The 17,649-nt window shown below is 49.7% G+C and overlaps 2 protein-coding genes across 5 annotated transcripts in view; both read left to right on the top strand.

The window, feature by feature from the left end:
• Positions 1-2,117: 2,117 nt before the first annotated feature.
• On the top strand, positions 2,118-15,877 carry LOC134037502 (sodium- and chloride-dependent GABA transporter 2-like). The gene is made up of 15 exons (XM_062482807.1): positions 2,118-2,246; positions 2,971-3,138; positions 5,443-5,577; positions 6,312-6,452; positions 6,993-7,080; positions 7,283-7,415; positions 9,501-9,635; positions 10,546-10,649; positions 11,407-11,531; positions 11,678-11,790; positions 12,121-12,258; positions 12,542-12,644; positions 14,277-14,377; positions 14,632-14,802; positions 15,324-15,877. The coding sequence occupies exons 1-15, from the start codon at positions 2,240-2,242 to the stop codon at positions 15,483-15,485; spliced, it is 1,824 nt and encodes a 607-aa protein (XP_062338791.1). The 5' UTR covers positions 2,118-2,239; the 3' UTR covers positions 15,486-15,877.
• Positions 15,878-16,100: 223 nt separating this feature from the next.
• The window catches only part of LOC134037501 (ubiquitin carboxyl-terminal hydrolase 15-like), a 34,545-nt gene continuing 32,996 nt past the window's right edge, over positions 16,101-17,649 (top strand). For all 4 annotated transcript variants that reach the window (XM_062482802.1, XM_062482803.1, XM_062482804.1 and 1 more), the window contains exons 1-2: positions 16,101-16,209; positions 17,102-17,229. In XM_062482802.1, the coding sequence (XP_062338786.1) occupies positions 16,121-16,209; positions 17,102-17,229 (217 nt within the window). In that variant the 5' untranslated portion in view covers positions 16,101-16,120. The remainder of the gene's footprint in view (positions 16,210-17,101; positions 17,230-17,649) is intronic.

Consider the following 17,649-nt stretch of genomic DNA (forward strand, 5'->3'; position numbering starts at 1 on the left):
TGTGTACATCCAGCATGTGTCACGTGTGTACATCCAGCATGTGTCACGTGTGTACATCCAGCATGTGTCACGTGTGTACATCCAACATGTGTCACGTGTGTACATCCAGCATGTGTCACGTGTGTACATCCAGCATGTGTCACGTGTGTACATCCAGCATGTGTCACGTGTGTACATCCAACATGTGTCACGTGTGTACATCCAGCATGTGTCACGTGTGTACATCCAGCATGTGTCACGTGTGTACATCCAACATGTGTCACGTGTGTACATCCAGCATGTGTCACGTGTGTACATCCAGCATGTGTCACGTGTGTACATCCAGCATGTGTCACGTGTGTACATCCAACATGTGTCACGTGTGTACATCCAGCATGTGTCACGTGTGTACATCCAGCATGTGTCACGTGTGTACATCCAACATGTGTCACGTGTGTACATCCAACATGTGTCACGTGTGTACATCCAGCATGTGTCACGTGTGTACATCCAGCATGTGTCCAGTCACACAGCTGGAGTGGGGATTACCTGTTGATACAAATTCCTTTAGTACAGAGAGTCTCAGAAGTGTGTAAGAAACTGTGTGCGTGAGTGTAAAAAATTTACCGGATGGCCAGAGTAACTCATTATCCAGGTTGACCAAGGTGGACCACCACTGACCTCCCCACAACCGCACACCATCAGAGCTGTGTTCACCCTGGTGCATGATGGGAACTATTCCATGAACACTGCAAGCCTGTGCTGGGGATGGGGAAGGTGTGTTCTGGGTGAAGCTCAGTGATAGAGCAGATCAAGAAAGATTAAACCACTCTCCCCAGCTCCTAAATGAAGGTGTTTTCGTGTCTGCCAGGCTGTAAGTGAATCAGGCACCAGGTGTGAAGCTGTCGTGCAGGAGAGCTGGTGGTTGGACTGGACAAGACCGGTCTGAGCCAACTGCAGCTGCTGACAATCCTGACCTCTCCCCTCCCTCGTCCCTCCAGCTTCACTAACTCAGATGATCTATAATAATATTTGACAGATTGTCATTCTTATTTCCTATGACCTGCGGAGGGGATAGGGTTTGGGATGTTCTGGTTTGTGTGTTTTTAGTGGAACATTTTATTTGCTGATAGATCCACCAGGCTGGGCTCCATCCAGTCACCAGGCTGGGCTCCATCCAGTCACCAGGCTGGGCTCCATCCAGTCACCAGGCTGGGCTCCATCCAGTCACCAGGCTGGGCTCCATCCAGTCACCAGGCTGGGCTCCATCCAGTCACCAGGCTGGGCTCCATCCAGTCACCAGGCTGGGCTCCATCCAGTCACCATGTTAAAGGGACAGACTTTTCTGAGGCCTCAAAACCAGTGGAATGAAGTGACCGAGAGAGTTAACCCTGTCTCTCCCTGTCTCTCCCTGTCTTTCTAAGTTACAGTTTTGGCCAAATGAAATCAATATCTTCATTAAGAGTTCTACTTCCCCTCATGTCAAGAACGCATAACTTAGTTTCACACCAACGTCTTGGCTCCCAACTTTGTCACTGGCTAGCTTTAGGTTGCTGTAGTGTGACTGGTATCTTTCAGAAGAACCGCTGGGCGAGAACCACGTGACCACCAAGTCCTGAACACAACAGAAGGTTGACCTCTGACCCTGAGCATGTATGACCCTTGAACCCGAGTCTGTGTGACCCTGGATGGCCCCTTGCCGGATGTCCCACTGGAATTAATCAACAAAGTGTTCCATTGCACACTTCTGAACGTGTCCTCTGCTTGACCTATCAGGGCTCTGGTGAGGTTTGTTGCTGGTTGTCACATGACTACCTGCGTAGTGAAGCTTCCTGTCTGTCTCTCTGTCTGTCTGTCTGTCTCTGTCTGCCTGCCTCTGAGAGTGGGAGATGTGCAGAGGGGGAGGGAGATGTGCAGAGGGGGAGATGTGCAGAGGGGGAGGGAGGGGTAGATGTGCAGAGGGGGAGGTGTGCAGAGGGGGAGGGAGGGGTAGATGTGCAGAGGGGGAGGTGTGCAGAGGGGGAGGGAGGGGTAGATGTGCAGAGGGGGAGGTGTGCAGAGGGGGCTGGCCTAGTTCAGCATCATAACTTCCCACCTCTTTCTTTCTATCCTTTAGCCTCTGCATCTCCAGACAGAGCTGTAGTGACTGCCTTGGCTGTGGAGAGCAGAGCTGTAGTGACTGCCTTGGCTGTGGAGAGCAGAGCTGTAGTGACTGCCTTGGCTGTGGAGAGCAGAGCTGTAGTGACAGAGTCTGGCAGAGATGAATGGTGAGTACAAAACAGAGGGAAAGAATTAACCTCCTGAGACCTATGCATGAATACATTAATTGCTGAACGAACGAGATAGTATTTAATATTGGTAAAAAAAAAAAATGCTATGGATATTTTGTGGACCTTAACATAAGCAAAACAAAATATATGATCATATATTTCATCTCAATTTATTAGACTACGATAATTAAAGACATGGCTGTGTACTGTGTAGAATGCTACAGGTATCTTATGACATAGACTACAAATTGACCTTCGAAGAGAATGATGAGACCAGAGTTTGTTTTATCTGAGAAAGAGCTTTAAGGTGAGCTTAAACTAAACCTATCAGGTTTGCACTCCACACAGCTGCAGTGTGATGCGAGCTCTATTTTTCAGCACTATTCCCAACCCCAACTCTAACCCTTTTCAGAGAAAGTACCAGCTCCTTAGCTCTGCCCGTCAGTTTATAACTTAAAGGTGGAGAGGTGATCCAGAAATGATTTTGTATCTTCAGCTGTTGCACTACTAAACAAAGCTAGCATGACATGATGCACTTTGCCCTTACATGGCACTTTAAGCATTTGGAGGAAGTGTGTGTGTGGGGGGAGGGGAGGGCTTTTTTGTGTGGGGGTAAAAGTACACACCCCAACTGCCTTAAGCTGGAGACCCTAACCCCAGGAGGGAAACAAGATTGTCTCACTTTTTACTTATAGGGGGTTGTGTTTACTGTGTTGTCCAGGGGACAAACCGGCCCCCCATAGAGCACCCCCCGCGCCCCCGGAGGAGAAGATGCAGGAGAGGGGCCAGTGGAGCAACAAGCTGGAGTTCGTCCTCTCGGTGGCAGGGTCCATCATTGGTCTGGGCAACATGTGGCGCTTCCCCTACCTCTGCTACAAGAACGGGGGAGGTGAGTGGGGGGGATGATATCATAGTCATCATTCATTGAGCAACTTTTATCCAAAGCATGTGCATATAGAAAGTAACACATAAGATGTGCATTGTTCGAGCAGTGTTCTAGAGGTCAGAGTTGACTTGTATTCAGGGTTAGCCGAGCTGCTCTCCGCTGGGGCTGCAGTAAACGGCATGTGAGGAGTTGCTTGTGTAGGTGCTGTATCAGACACTCCCTGCTGGCAGCAGGTTCAGAGGTCACAGGGTCAGGGGTCAGGGGTCACACAGCTGTTGTTGCTCCGTCCTCTCCTGGACAGCTGCTCCTGTGGTGCTGTGGATGTTCCAAAAATCCTCCACACACACACACACACACACACACACTTACACACACGTACACATCACACACACACATGCACCACACACAAACACACTCACACCACACACACACGTTCTACATTCTCTCACACACACCACACACACCACACACTCATACACACACGCCCACTCACACGTACACTCACACACCGCAAACACACTCACACAAACACACACACGTACTCTCACGTGACGGGGCAGCAGTTGGATCCCTGATGTGTCCACAGCTCGGTCCAGAACGTTGAAGGTTATTTTAGATGGTGTGTTCACTACGCCTAACCCTGCTGTCCCCCCTAACCCTGCTGTTCCCCCTAACCCTGCTGTTCCCCCTAACCCTGCTGTTCCCCCTAACCCTGCTGTCCCCCCTAACCCTGCTGTTCCCCCTAACCCTGCTGTCCCCCCTAACCCTGCTGTTCCCCCTAACCCTGCTGTTCCCCCTAACCCTGCTGTTCCCCCTAACCCTGCTGTTCCCCCTAACCCTGCTGTTCCCCCTAACCCTGCTGTCCCCCCTAACCCTGCTGTCCCCCCTAACCCTGCTGTCCCCCCTAACCCTGCTGTCCCCCCTAACCCTGCTGTTCCCCCTAACCCTGCTGTTCCCCCTAACCCTGCTGTCCCCCCTAACCCTGCTGTTCCCCCTAACCCTGCTGTTCCCCCTAACCCTGCTGTTCCCCCTAACCCTGCTGTCCCCCCTAACCCTGCTGTTCCCCCCTAACCCTGCTGTTCCCCCTAACCCTGCTGTTCCCCCTAACCCTGCTGTCCCCCCTAACCCTGCTGTTCCCCCTAACCCTGCTGTCCCCCCTAACCCTGCTGTCCCCCCTAACCCTGCTGTCCCCCCTAACCCTGCTGTCCCCCCTAACCCTGCTGTCCCCCCTAACCCTGCTGTTCCCCCTAACCCTGCTGTCCCCCCTAACCCTGCTGTCCCCCCTAACCCTGCTGTCCCCCCTAACCCTGCTGTTCCCCCTAACCCTGCTGTCCCCCCTAACCCTGCTGTCCCCCCTAACCCTGCTGTTCCCCCTAACCCTGCTGTCCCCCCTAACCCTGCTGTTCCCCCTAACCCTGCTGTCCCCCCTAACCCTGCTGTTCCCCCTAACCCTGCTGTCCCCCCTAACCCTGCTGTCCCCCCTAACCCTGCTGTCCCCCCTAACCCTGCTGTTCCCCCTAACCCTGCTGTTCCCCCTAACCCTGCTGTTCCCCCTAACCCTGCTGTTCCCCCTAACCCTGCTGTCCCCCCTAACCCTGCTGTCCCCCCTAACCCTGCTGTCCCCCCTAACCCTGCTGTTCCCCCTAACCCTGCTGTTCCCCCTAACCCTGCTGTTCCCCCTAACCCTGCTGTTCCCCCTAACCCTGCTGTTCCCCCTAACCCTGCTGTCCCCCCTAACCCTGCTGTCCCCCCTAACCCTGCTGTCCCCCCTAACCCTGCTGTTCCCCCTAACCCTGCTGTTCCCCCTAACCCTGCTGTCCCCCCTAACCCTGCTGTTCCCCCTAACCCTGCTGTCCCCCCTAACCCTGCTGTTCCCCCTAACCCTGCTGTCCCCCCTAACCCTGCTGTTCCCCCTAACCCTGCTGTTCCCCCTAACCCTGCTGTTCCCCCTAACCCTGCTGTCCCCCCTAACCCTGCTGTCCCCCCTAACCCTGCTGTTCCCCCTAACCCTGCTGTCCCCCCTAACCCTGCTGTTCCCCCTAACCCTGCTGTCCCCCCTAACCCTGCTGTCCCCCCTAACCCTGCTGTTCCCCCTAACCCTGCTGTTCCCCCTAACCCTGCTGTTCCCCCTAACCCTGCTGTCCCCCCTAACCCTGCTGTTCCCCCTAACCCTGCTGTTCCCCCAACCCTAGATGTTTCTGTCAGCTAACTGGAGCCTTATGAAGACCATGGTGTTCCAGACATATGCCTGCATCATGCAGAGCATCATCCATCCTTCATCCATATAAACAAACCCTCCTTCTCCAGGTGCCTTCCTCATCCCCTACCTGATCTTCCTGTTCACCTGTGGAGTTCCTGTGTTCTTCCTGGAGACGGCGCTGGGCCAGTTCACCAGCGAGGGGGGCATCACCTGCTGGAGGAAGATCAGCCCCCTGTTTGAGGGTAACCATGCCAACATCTATTCTACACTAATCTAACTTCTTTTTTTTTTTTTTTTTCAAGTTTTTATTTAGGCGTTGGTGTTTGACATTACAACATTATACACTGTACATTGTACATTGTGCTAACATCTACTTCTAATAATCTTACATCTACTTCTATAATACCTGCAAATTTGACTTTGATCTTATGGTCTCTCCTCCTGGTCTCTCCTCCTGGTCTCTCTCCTCTTGGTCTCTCCTTCTGGTTTCTCTCCCTCTGGTCTCTCCTCCTTGTCTTTCTTCCTCCTGGTCTCTCTTTCCTCCTGGTGACTCTTCTTCTGGTCTCCCCTCCTGGTCTCTCTCCTCTTGGTCTCTCCTCCTGGCCTCTCTCCTCTTGGTCTCTCTTTCCTCCTGGTCCCCCCTCTGGTTTCTCTCTTCTTGGTCTCTCTTTCCTCCTGGTCTCCTCCTGGTCTCCCCTCCTGCTCTCTCTTCCTCCTGGTCTCTCTCCTACTGGTCTCTCTCCCCTCTTGGTCTCCCCTCCTGCTTTCTCTTTCCTCCTGGTCTCTCTCCTACTTGTCTCTCTTTCCTCTTGGTCTCTCTTTCCTCCTGGTCTCTCTCCTCTTGGTCTCTCTCCTCCTGGTCTCTCCTCTTGGTCTCTCTCCTCTTTGTCTCTCTTTCCTCCTGGTCTCCCCTCCTGGTCTCTCCTCCTGGTCTCCCCTCCTGGTCTCTCCTGCTGGCCGCTCTCCTGTGCTGCAGGTCTGGGTTACGGCACGCAGGTGATCGTAGCACTTCTGAATTTCTACTACATCATCGTTCTAGCGTGGGGCATCTTCTACCTTTCCTTTTCCTTCTCCTGGGACCTGCCCTGGTCGTCCTGCAATAACACCTGGAACACAGGTAAACAAACTCTAACCCTGGAGCACAGGTAAACAAACTCTAACCCTGGAACACAGGTAAACGAACTCTAACCCTGGAGCACAGGTAAACTAACCCTGGGACCTGTTTCATAACGAGAAAGGTGGGGATTACAGTAAAGTCCTTAATAAACAAATCAGTCGTGGCTAAAAGAGTTTGGGGTTTGGGAAACTGGCTTTATAGAACCCAGTCCCTTCTCATGACCTAGGGCCAGGTCAGTCCAGAGGAGGAGGAGGATGAATGTAATGTTTGTTGAAGTAATAAACAAACAACTGATTTTTTTTTATCTGACGAGGAGTATGAATGATATGAATGATGATCTGGTTGATCCTCCAGTAGCTTGAATGAGATGAATGATGATCTGGTTAATCCTCCAGTAGCTTTAAGCAAGTCTGAGCACATGGCAGGTCATTTCTAATACTGATGTTACTGTGTTCTCACAATACTGATGTTAACTGTGTTCTCACAATACTGATGTTACTGTGTTCTCACAATACTGATGTTAACTGTGTTCTCGCTCAGAGAACTGTGTGGAGTTTCAGAGGAGAAACGAGTCTGTGGACTTCATCCCAAACCCAAACGCCACATCTCCTGTCATCGAGTTCTGGGAGTAGGTGTTGAAACTTCACATCACTTGTTCAACACAACCCCCATCCCTGCAGGATAACAGAATAGAAGCATTAAGTGTGTGTGCGTGGGCCTGTGTATGTTTGTATGTGGGTGTGCGTGCGTGTGCATGTGTGTATGTGTGTGTGTGAATGCGTGTGTGTATAAATGCGTGTGAATATGTAAATGTATATGTGTGTGTTAAGGAGAAGAGCGTTGAGGCTGTCGCCGGGCATCGATCACATGGGCTCCCTGAACTGGGACCTGGCCCTGTGTCTACTGGTGGCCTGGGTCATGTGCTACTTCTGCATCTGGAAGGGGGTGAAGTCAACAGGCAAGGTGGGAACTCTTTCCCTGATCCTTTAACATGACCCCTTACCCTGATCCGTAACTTTAACTCCTGACCCCTAACCCTGATCCCTAACTTTTACCCGTGACCCCTAACCCTGATCCGTAACTTTAACTCCTGACCCCTAACCCTGATCCCTAACTTTTACCCCTGACCCCTAACCCTGATCCCTAACTTTTACCCCTGACCCCTAACCCTGATCCGTAACTTTAACTCCTGACCCCTAACCCTGATCCCTAACTTTTACCCGTGACCCCTAACCCTGATCCCTAACTTTTACCCGTGACCCCTAACCCTGATCCCTAACTTTTACCCGTGACCCCTAACCCTGATCCGTAACTTTAACTCCTGACCCCTAACCCTGATCCCTAACTTTTACCCCTGACCCCTAACCCTGATCCGTAACTTTAACTCCTGACCCCTAACCCTGATCCCTAACTTTTACCCGTGACCCCTAACCCTGATCCCTAACTTTTACCCGTGACCCCTAACCCTGATCCCTAACTTTTACCCCTGACCCCTAACCCTGATCCCTAACTTTTACCCGTGACCCCTAACCCTGATCCCTAACTTTTACCCGTGACCCCTAACCCTGATCCCTAACTTTAACTCCTGACCCCTAACCCTGATCCCTAACTTTTACCCGTGACCCTTAACCCTGATCCCTAACTTTTACCCGTGACCCCTAACCCTGATCCCTAACTTTTACCCCTGACCCCTAACCCTGATCCCTAACTTTTACCCCTGACCCCTAACCCTGATCCCTAACTTTTACCCGTGACCCCTAACCCTGATCCCTAACTTTAACTCCTGACCCCTAATCCTGATCCCTAACTTTTACCCCTGACCCCTAACCCTGATCCCTAACTTTTACCCCTGACCCCTAACCCTGATCCCTAACTTTTACCCGTGACCCCTAACCCTGATCCCTAACTTTAACTCCTGACCCCTAACCCTGATCCCTAACTTTTACCCGTGACCCTTAACCCTGATCCCTAACTTTTACCCGTGACCCCTAACCCTGATCCCTAACTTTTACCCCTGACCCCTAACCCTGATCCCTAACTTTTACCCCTGACCCCTAACCCTGATCCCTAACTTTTACCCGTGACCCCTAACCCTGATCCCTAACTTTAACTCCTGACCCCTAATCCTGATCCCTAACTTTTACCCCTGACCCCTAACCCTGATCCCTAACTTTTACCCCTGACCCCTAACCCTGATCCCTAACTTTTACCCGTGACCCCTAACCCCTAACTTTAACTCCTGACCCCTAACCCTGATCCCTAACTTTTACCCGTGACCCCTAACCCTGATCCCTAACTTTTACCCGTGACCCCTAACCCTGATCCCTAACTTTTACCCGTGACCCCTAACCCTGATCCCTAACTTTTACCCCTGACCCCTAACCCTGATCCCTAACTTTTACCCGTGACCCCTAACCCTGATCCCTAACTTTAACTCCTGACCCTAACCCTGATCCCTAACTTTTACCCGTGACCCCTAACCCTGATCCCTAACTTTTACCCGTGACCCCTAACCCTGATCCCTAACTTTTACCCGTGACCCCTAACCCTGATCCCTAACTTTTACCCCTGACCCCTAACCCTGATCCCTAACTTTTACCCCTGACCCCTTACCCTGGTCCCTAACTTTAACTCCTGACCCCTAACCCTGATCCCTAACTTTTACCCGTGACCCCTAACCCTGATCCCTAACTTTTACCCCTGACCCCTAACCCTGATCCCTAACTTTTACCCGTGACCCCTAACCCTGATCCCTAACTTTAACTCCTGACCCCTAACCCTGATCCCTAACTTTAACTCCTGACCCCTAACCCTGATCCCTAACTTTTACCCGTGACCCCTTACCCTGATCCCTAACTTTTACCCGTGACCCCTTACCCTGATCCCTAACTTTTACCCGTGACCCCTAACCCTGATCCCTAACTTTTACCCGTGACCCCTAACCCTGATCCCTAACTTTTACCCGTGACCCCTAACCCTGATCCCTAACTTTTACCCGTGACCCCTAACCCTGATCCCTAACTTTTACCCGTGACCCCTGCTCTCCAGGTGGTTTACTTCACCGCTACATTCCCCTACCTGATGCTGCTGGTGCTGCTGGTGCGTGGGGTCACCCTGCCCGGCGCCGGCCGAGGGATCCAGTTCTACCTCTACCCTGACCTGGGTCGCCTGGCAGACCCCCAGGTCAGTACCCTCTACACACAGGTCTACACACAGGTCTACACACACTCACTCATACATACATAGTAAATGCCCATCGGGAGGAACTTGGGGTTCAGAGTCTTGCTCAAGTACACTTCGGCACATGGCCTGGGAGGAGTCAGGAATCAAACAGCAAACTTTGCGACTAACAGATGACCCTCTCTACCCCCTGAGCCACAGCCGCCCAACACGCACATGCAACAGGGATGGTACTCGTCATTTTCCTCTGACATGGAAATCTATATGTTGTAGGAGACCCTCTGTTCCTCCACCGTGCCCCTAACCCTCTTCCTCCACCTCCACCCTGCCCCTAACCCTCCTCTAACCCTGTCCACCCTGCCCCTAACCCTGTCCACCCTAACCCTGTCCACCCTGCCCCTAACCCTGTCCACCCTGCCCCTAACCTCCTCACTGTCCAGCCAGCATTTGTCATAGTGGTTGTATGTTGTTAATCAATGTTAAAACCACGAGTCAGTTAACCAGCCTGCCGTTCCCCTGTGCCGTGTCAGGGATGTTAATGATCAGTTAGAACGGTTTCACTCCCTCTCCGCTAAACCTAACCCTCCCCACCAGGACACGTGTATTTGACCCTCTCTTCATTGTCTATAAATCAAAGAAGATCTCAAGAGTGTTTAACCAAAAAAAAAGGTGACATCCTGCCTGATCTGTGTTGCAGGTGTGGGGTTCACCCTGGTTTGGTCTGTTGTGCAGGTGTGGGGGTGTGGTCTGGTCTGTGTTGCAGGTGTGGAGGGTGTGGTGTGGTCTGTTGTGCAGGTGTGGGGGTGTGGGGTTCACCCTGGTCTGGTCTGTGTTGCAGGTGTGGAGGGTGTGGTGTGGTCTGTTGTGCAGGTGTGGGGGTGTGGGGTTCACCCTGGTCTGGTCTGTGTTGCAGGTGTGGATGGATGCAGGTACTCAGATCTTCTTCTCCTACGCCATCTGTCTGGGCTGCCTCACCGCACTGGGGAGCTACAACAAGTACAACAACAACTGCTACAAGTAACCTATACACTCCTCTACCCACACTACACACACTCCTCTACCCACACTACACACACTCCTCTACCCACACTACACACACTCCTCTACCCACACTACACACACTCCTCTACCCACACTACACACACTCCTCTACCCACACACACACACTCCTCTACCCACACTACACACACTCCTCTACCCACACTACACACACTCCTCTACCCACACTACACACACTCCTCTACCCACACTACACACACTCCTCTACCCACACTACACACACTCCTCTACCCACACACACACACAGACACACTCCTCTACACACACTCCTCTACCCACACACACACAAACACACTCCTCTACCCACACTCTACACACAGTACATAGTTCTAACAATATTTCGGTGGTCAGATTTAAGGAACAGGCTGTTTACCAGGAAGGGTGCAAAGCAATACAGGTGTGTCTGTGCTGCAGGACTGTTTGTGTGTCTGTGCTGCAGGACTGTTTGTGTGTCTGTGCTGCAGGACTGTGTGTGTCTATGCTACAGAGGGACTGTTTGTGTGCCTGTGCTGCAGGACTGGCTGTGTGTCTGTGCTGCAGGACTGGCTGTGTGTCTGTGCTGCAGGGACTGTCTGTGTGTCTGTGCTGCAGGACTGTCTGTGTCTTAGCTGCAGGACTGGCTGTGTGTCTGTGCTGCAGGACTGTGTGTGTCTGTGCTACAGAGGGACTGGTTGTGTGTCTGTGCTGCAGAACTGTCTGTGTGTCTGTGCTGCAGGGACTGTTTGGCACTGTGCTTCCTGAACAGCGGGACCAGCTTCATCGCCGGCTTCGCCATCTTCTCCATCCTGGGCTTCATGTCGTACGAGCAGAATGTTCCCATCGCTGAGGTGGCAGAGTCTGGTCCGTTTGTTGCCTACATTGTAGATCTATGTGTTTCTGGATATGTACTTTTACAGATATAAACATATATATATTTGTGTGTTTTTATTTATATATAATGTATGTGCTTTTGTGTTGTTTTTTGTGTGGTTGTTGTCGTTGTGCAGGTCCTGGCCTGGCTTTCATCGCCTACCCGAGAGCCGTGTCTATGATGCCCTTCTCTCCTCTCTGGGCCTGCTTCTTCTTCATCATGATCATCCTACTTGGCCTAGACAGCCAGGTGAGACCATGACCCCTGACCCTAGACAGCCAGGTGAGACCATGACCCCTGACCCTAGACAGTCAGATGAGACCCTGAAACTGTCTCCCTCTCCATCCCTTCCTTCCTCTCTCTCCTCCCTCCCTCTTTCTCTCTCCTCCTCTCTCTCTCTCTCTCTCTCTCTATCTCTCCTCCCCCCCTCTCCCTCTCCTCCCTCTCTCTCTCTCCTCCCTCCCTCTCTCTCCTCCCGCTCACCTCCATCCCTCTCCCGCTCTCCTCCCTCTTTCTTTCTCCTTCCTTCCTCCCTGTCCCCTCTCTCCTTCCTTCCCTTTCTCCTTCCTACTCCTCCAGTTTGTGTGTGTGGAGAGCTTGGTGACGGCCATGGTGGACATGTATCCATCCGTGTTTCGGCGTCCGTACCGCAGGGAGCTGTTCCTGCTGGGGGTGGCCTTCCTGTCGTTCCTCATGGGTCTCATCATGCTGATGGAGGTAGAACCCTGGTCCTGCTCTGTGGAAATCACATCCTAGGAGCCTAGACACATCCTTAGAGCCCAGACACATCCTTAGAGCCCAGACACATCCTTAGAGCCCAGACACATCCTTAGAGCCCAGATACATCCTTAGAGCCCAGACACATCCTAGGAGCCTAGACACATCCTTAGAGCCCAGACACATCCTTAGAGCCCAAACACATCCTTAGAGCCCAGCGTATCTGAATGGTAACCTGGCTCTGCCCAGGTGACGTATCTGAATGTTGCTCTCCTCTCTGCAGGGGGGCATGTATGTGTTCCAGCTGTTTGACTACTATGCTGCCAGTGGTATGTGTCTGCTGTTCATGGCCATCTTTGAAACTGTGTGCATCGCGTGGGTCTATGGTAAGATTCTCTTGACCTGAGATATGCTCTCACTTTTCTCACTTTTTGATTTTACCAATTATTGTAGAAACACATAACTAGAGAGAGAAACACTTTAATAACTAGAGAGAAACACTTTAATGACTAGAGAGAGAAACACTTTAATAACTAGAGAGAGAAACACTTTAATAACTAGAGAGAGAAACACTTTAATAAGTACAGAGAGGGTTAGGGTTAAACTTGAGAGGTGTCCATGCGTCTGTTGCAGATGGGTCCGTTTTTTTTAACTTACATTTGAATATTTCGGTATAATATATAGTATACTATAATGTATAATATAGTATGCATACTTATTATTTATGAAGATGGCATAGATTAAAAAGCTTACATTTGCTGCTGCTCATTTAGCAATGAGCTCATATCACAAATAATGGAGTTTAGTGTAGAATTAAATGATGAAAAGAATGATTCTTCTCCTCTCAAGAGGGGATGGTGATAGTCTATGTGGCAGCCTCACATAGTTGAAACAGTTGCATAAAAAACAAGAAATTGGGCAATCCTGTGTACAAATTGTCCTAACCTATATGACTTAAACTTCCCCTTAAGTTTTTACCTTGTAGTGATATTTTTAAGCCTAAATATTGCATTCATTCATTAATAAAGAACCCACTTTGAAACAAGCTGATCCTAACGTTGTCACTGGCAGTATCTCAGCTGGAATCCCTATTCCAACATTATAGGCCTCCAAAAACGTAAATAAGCTTGAAATGTATTTTTGGAAAGCTGGCTAATATAACAAGTTGACTGGAAGTGATCCTTGACAGTAACAACATCTCTAGGTGCTCCGTCCACGCTGTAAGTAGGGAAAAGCGCATTTAACTTTGTCAGCTTCTCTTATACTCCCTCTATATCTGCCTCTCAATCCTGGTCATTGATCCTGGTCCCTGGGTCTACTGTAGCCCTGCAGGTTTTAAGATGTTTATCTGCTCCAAATAACTGCAAAAGCAAGCAAGATCGTGCTAGCACTAATAAAGTGTGTCCTTTGTGCACTAACCCTAACCCCCCACCTGTCACTGAAGGTCAGTCACTTCTGCTGTTGCTAGACAACCATCACTGAGGGGATTGTTTAAATGTGCCTTCCATCTGTTAACACTTTGGAAAACTATCCTTCATGTATCCAGATCAGAGCCCTACCCAGGATGAGTAAAAAGTGTTGGTCTTTTAGTTTAATGTCACTGAAAGAAATTAGAACAATCCAACCTAAAAAAAATTCTGTCAATAAATAATTATTTACAAACCATGTGTTCCATAATTATTGACACCCCTAGAAATTCTTGTGAACAAAATTGTAACTGACTGTCTCTGGATTCATTTAGATTTCAGTAACTTTAGTTTTCAGTTTACCTTACATGAGTTCCACAAACTCAGCATAAATGTAAAGTATTTTTAGCCCAAAATCACATTTGCACCAGCAAATCTCTTTATAAAAAAGAGATTTATCTCTTTTTTAACATCTAATCAAATGTTTTTAATCAAAATGTTTGAATCAAATCAGTCTTCAACCCTGTTTATCATCTCATTGTCTCCTTCCCTTGTCTCCTTCCCTTGTCTCCTTCCCTTTCCTCCTCACTCTCCACCTCTGTATTAATCCAGGTGTGGACCGTTTCTATGACAACATTGAGGACATGATTGGTTACCGTCCTGGACCCTACATCAAGTACTGTTGGTTGTTCTTCACCCCAGCGACATGCATTGTGAGTGCTATCAACCCCCCTGTCCCCCTACCTTACCCTCTGTACCTCACCCTCTCTACCTCACCCTCTCTACCTCACCCTCTCTACCTTACCCTCTTTACCTCACCCTCTCTACCTAACCCTCTCTACCTTACCCTCTCTACCTCACCCTCTCTACCTTACCCTCTCTACCTAACCCTAACCACTCCACCTAACCAGACCACTCTACCTAACCCTAACCATTGATGTACTGTACTACCCTAACTTGTGTATAGGGAACGTTTGCATTCTCCCTCATCAAGTACACCCCCCTGAAGTACAACGGTGTGTATGTGTACCCGTGGTGGGGCTATTGCCTGGGCTGGCTGCTGGCCCTATCCTCCATGGTCTGCATCCCTCTGTGGATGGTGTACAAGCTCTGCACCACCCAGGGGACGCTCCGAGAGGTACGCTGCTGCTCTGTAAACAGCTCACATGCTAACCCTGACCCCAAACACAGCTCACAGTTACCATGCTAACCCTGACCCCAAACACAGCTCACAGTTACCATGCTAACCCTGACCCCAAACACAGCTCACAGTTACCATGCTAACCCTGACCCCAAACACAGCTCACAGTTACCATGCTAACCCTGACCCCAAACACAGCTCACAGTTACCATGCTAACCCTGACCCCAAACACAGCTCACAGTTACCATGCTAACCCTGACCCCAAACACAGCTCACAGTTACCATGCTAACCCTGACCCCAAACACAGCTCACAGTTACCGTGCTAACCCTGACCCCAAACACAGCTCACAGTTACCATGCTAACCCTGACCCCAAACACAGCTCACAGTTACCATGCTAACCCTGACCCCAAACACAGCTCACAGTTACCATGCTAACCCTGACCCCAAACACAGCTCACAGTTACCATGCTAACCCTGACCCCAAACACAGCTCCCTCTCTCTCTCTTTCCCCAGCGCCTCCTCTTCCTCACCCAGCCCTCAGACGACCTTCCAAAAACCAAACAGGAACAGGACAGGCTTCTGGCAGTGTTTGCTGCGGAGGGCCCCGGGCCCATAGCACTGGGGGCTGCACCCAGCAGAGCAGGCTATCTCCATGTGCCAGACTCCAGCTGCTGAGGTGTGGAGGAGGAACTGGATGTCATAGGAGACATGTATATTTACATTTACTAAAGCATCACTACTTGTATGGTTGTAAAGGACACTAAAACACATACTTTTGTATTATATTGTCAAAATGCAGTATTTTCCCCCCCAGTTTCTCAATGTATTTTCAGGAATAATTATCAAATATTAAGATGTATATGGCAAGGATGTGATCATATGGGTATGTTGTGGAATATTGTGTAGTAATGAAATATATTGTATTAAAAAAAAGATCTGCTAACGCTTTGTGCCCGTTATAAAACAACTGTTAACAACTGTGGTATTGTACTAAGACCAGTTGAAAAGTGAACTTTTCTGTGTAATAATGACTGTACAAAGACTGTACAAAGTTGTGAAAAAAATTAAACCGTGAATGTCACAATTTTCTGTACTTATTTAGGATAAGAATAATGCTCTCTACCTATTTTTGAATGCGCGATCATGTTACACATTTGCGAGAGGCTGCCAGAATGATCGGAACAGAAAAACGCTTCACGAGCTGGTTTTCTGCTGTCTTCGCACCAGCGCAGCGCGCCGATTGGCAAGGAAACACGTGCCTCGGTGACGCTTCGCTATCCCACCATGCAACGAGTGATGTCCAAGGAAAGATGGCGGAAGGAGGAGCGGCGGATCTGGAAACCCAGAGAGGAGAGGTCGTAGCGCTTCTCAAAACACAGCTACGAAAAGGAGACACTTGGTAGGAGTTCAACAGTGACTTTTTAATGCGTTTATGTAGCAGTTGGCTCGCTCTGCTAGGACTGTCACTATCTTAAACGGATGTTAAGTGGCATAACCGGCCGTGTTGACAGTAGCCTAGCGGTCTATATCGGTAGCATTCAGGCACTGGTGGCAGTGCTGATGTTAGCGTGTTAAGAGTTTCCTATAACTTAGAATGTATGGCTACTTAGCTAGGCTACGTAGCTCTTAGCTAACTATACACATTCCACTAATTTAAGTGAACGTCAAATGACCAAAGAGGGCTGGGACATTGCCTGTTGCTACTACCTGACCACGTAGCTGATACTGTCACACTCTGAACACAATAATGGAGTGTGAATGTTGTGACTTATCTCGGTATCTTAGCTCTTAGCCCGGCTGTAAGTGAGCTCACCAGGGGGTGAAAAGCACCTGTCAGAATTACCGACGCAGCTGCTCGCAGCGGACACGGTATCACCGTGACCAGACGAACAACTTTGTTTGCAATTTGCCAGGAAATTGTATTTGGAACAAAAGCTAGGTAGACTAGCTATATTTTCAATTACCAGCTAAGTATAACGAGCACAGTTTTAGTTAGCAGAACGTTCAAAAGTATGTACATGAGTATACAATGTCACCTCGCTATTTAGACTGTAGCTCACCTAGGATGGAGAACAAGGCCAGTTGTAATATGGTGTCTCTTAAAACAAACAGACCTTCAGCCTAATGTTGGTCCAGCCTAACGGGGGTCCAGCCCTGTTGAACATCTCTGCTCTTCTTGTTCTTCTCTTAGGTGATAGGTGCTGATCTGTGGGCATCTCTGACATTGCTTGTTAAAGGGCTAAACATTAATATCTGATTTGATAGTGTTTTTGCCCTTACTGCATACACAGGTACCTGGTGGACAGCCGCTGGTTTAAGCAGTGGAAGAAGTATGTGGGATACGACAGCTGGGAGAAGCAGCAGATGGGAGATCAGAATGTGTACCCAGGACATGTGGACAACTCAGGTCTTCTCAGAGGTGAGACCCTGCCTACCATCCTGGAGGGACAATAAGGTTCTGTTCACCCTTACCCACAAAGACAGTATTAATGTCAAATGAACACGCCTTGCCCAACCAATATAGGCAGTCATGAAACCAAGTCAACATCATACAGAGAAACTTAAAGATCCCATGACATGCTGTTTTTGGATGCTTTTATATCATCCTTAGTGGTCCCCTAATACTGTACATTTACATTTATTCATTTAGCAGACGCTCTTATCCAGAGCGACTTACAGTAAGTACAGGGACATTCCCCCGAGGCAAGTAGGGTGAAGTGCCTTGCCCAAGGACACAACGTCAGTTGGCATGATCGGGAATCGAACTGGCAACCTTCAGATTATTAGCCCGATTCCCTCACCGCTCAGCCACCTGACTCCCCACTGTATCTTAAGTCCC

This window comes from Osmerus eperlanus, chromosome 17 (assembly GCF_963692335.1).
Source record: "Osmerus eperlanus chromosome 17, fOsmEpe2.1, whole genome shotgun sequence".
NCBI lineage: Eukaryota > Metazoa > Chordata > Actinopteri > Osmeriformes > Osmeridae > Osmerus > Osmerus eperlanus.

Excerpts from the sequence above, each read along its gene's own strand:
- LOC134037502 (XM_062482807.1), top strand. Across the intron at positions 9,636-10,545 it reads GTCGCCTGGCAGACCCCCAG|GTGTGGATGGATGCAGGTAC; the intron begins GTCAGTACCCTC and ends TCTGTGTTGCAG. Across the intron at positions 11,532-11,677 it reads CGCTGAGGTGGCAGAGTCTG|GTCCTGGCCTGGCTTTCATC; the intron begins GTCCGTTTGTTG and ends GTCGTTGTGCAG.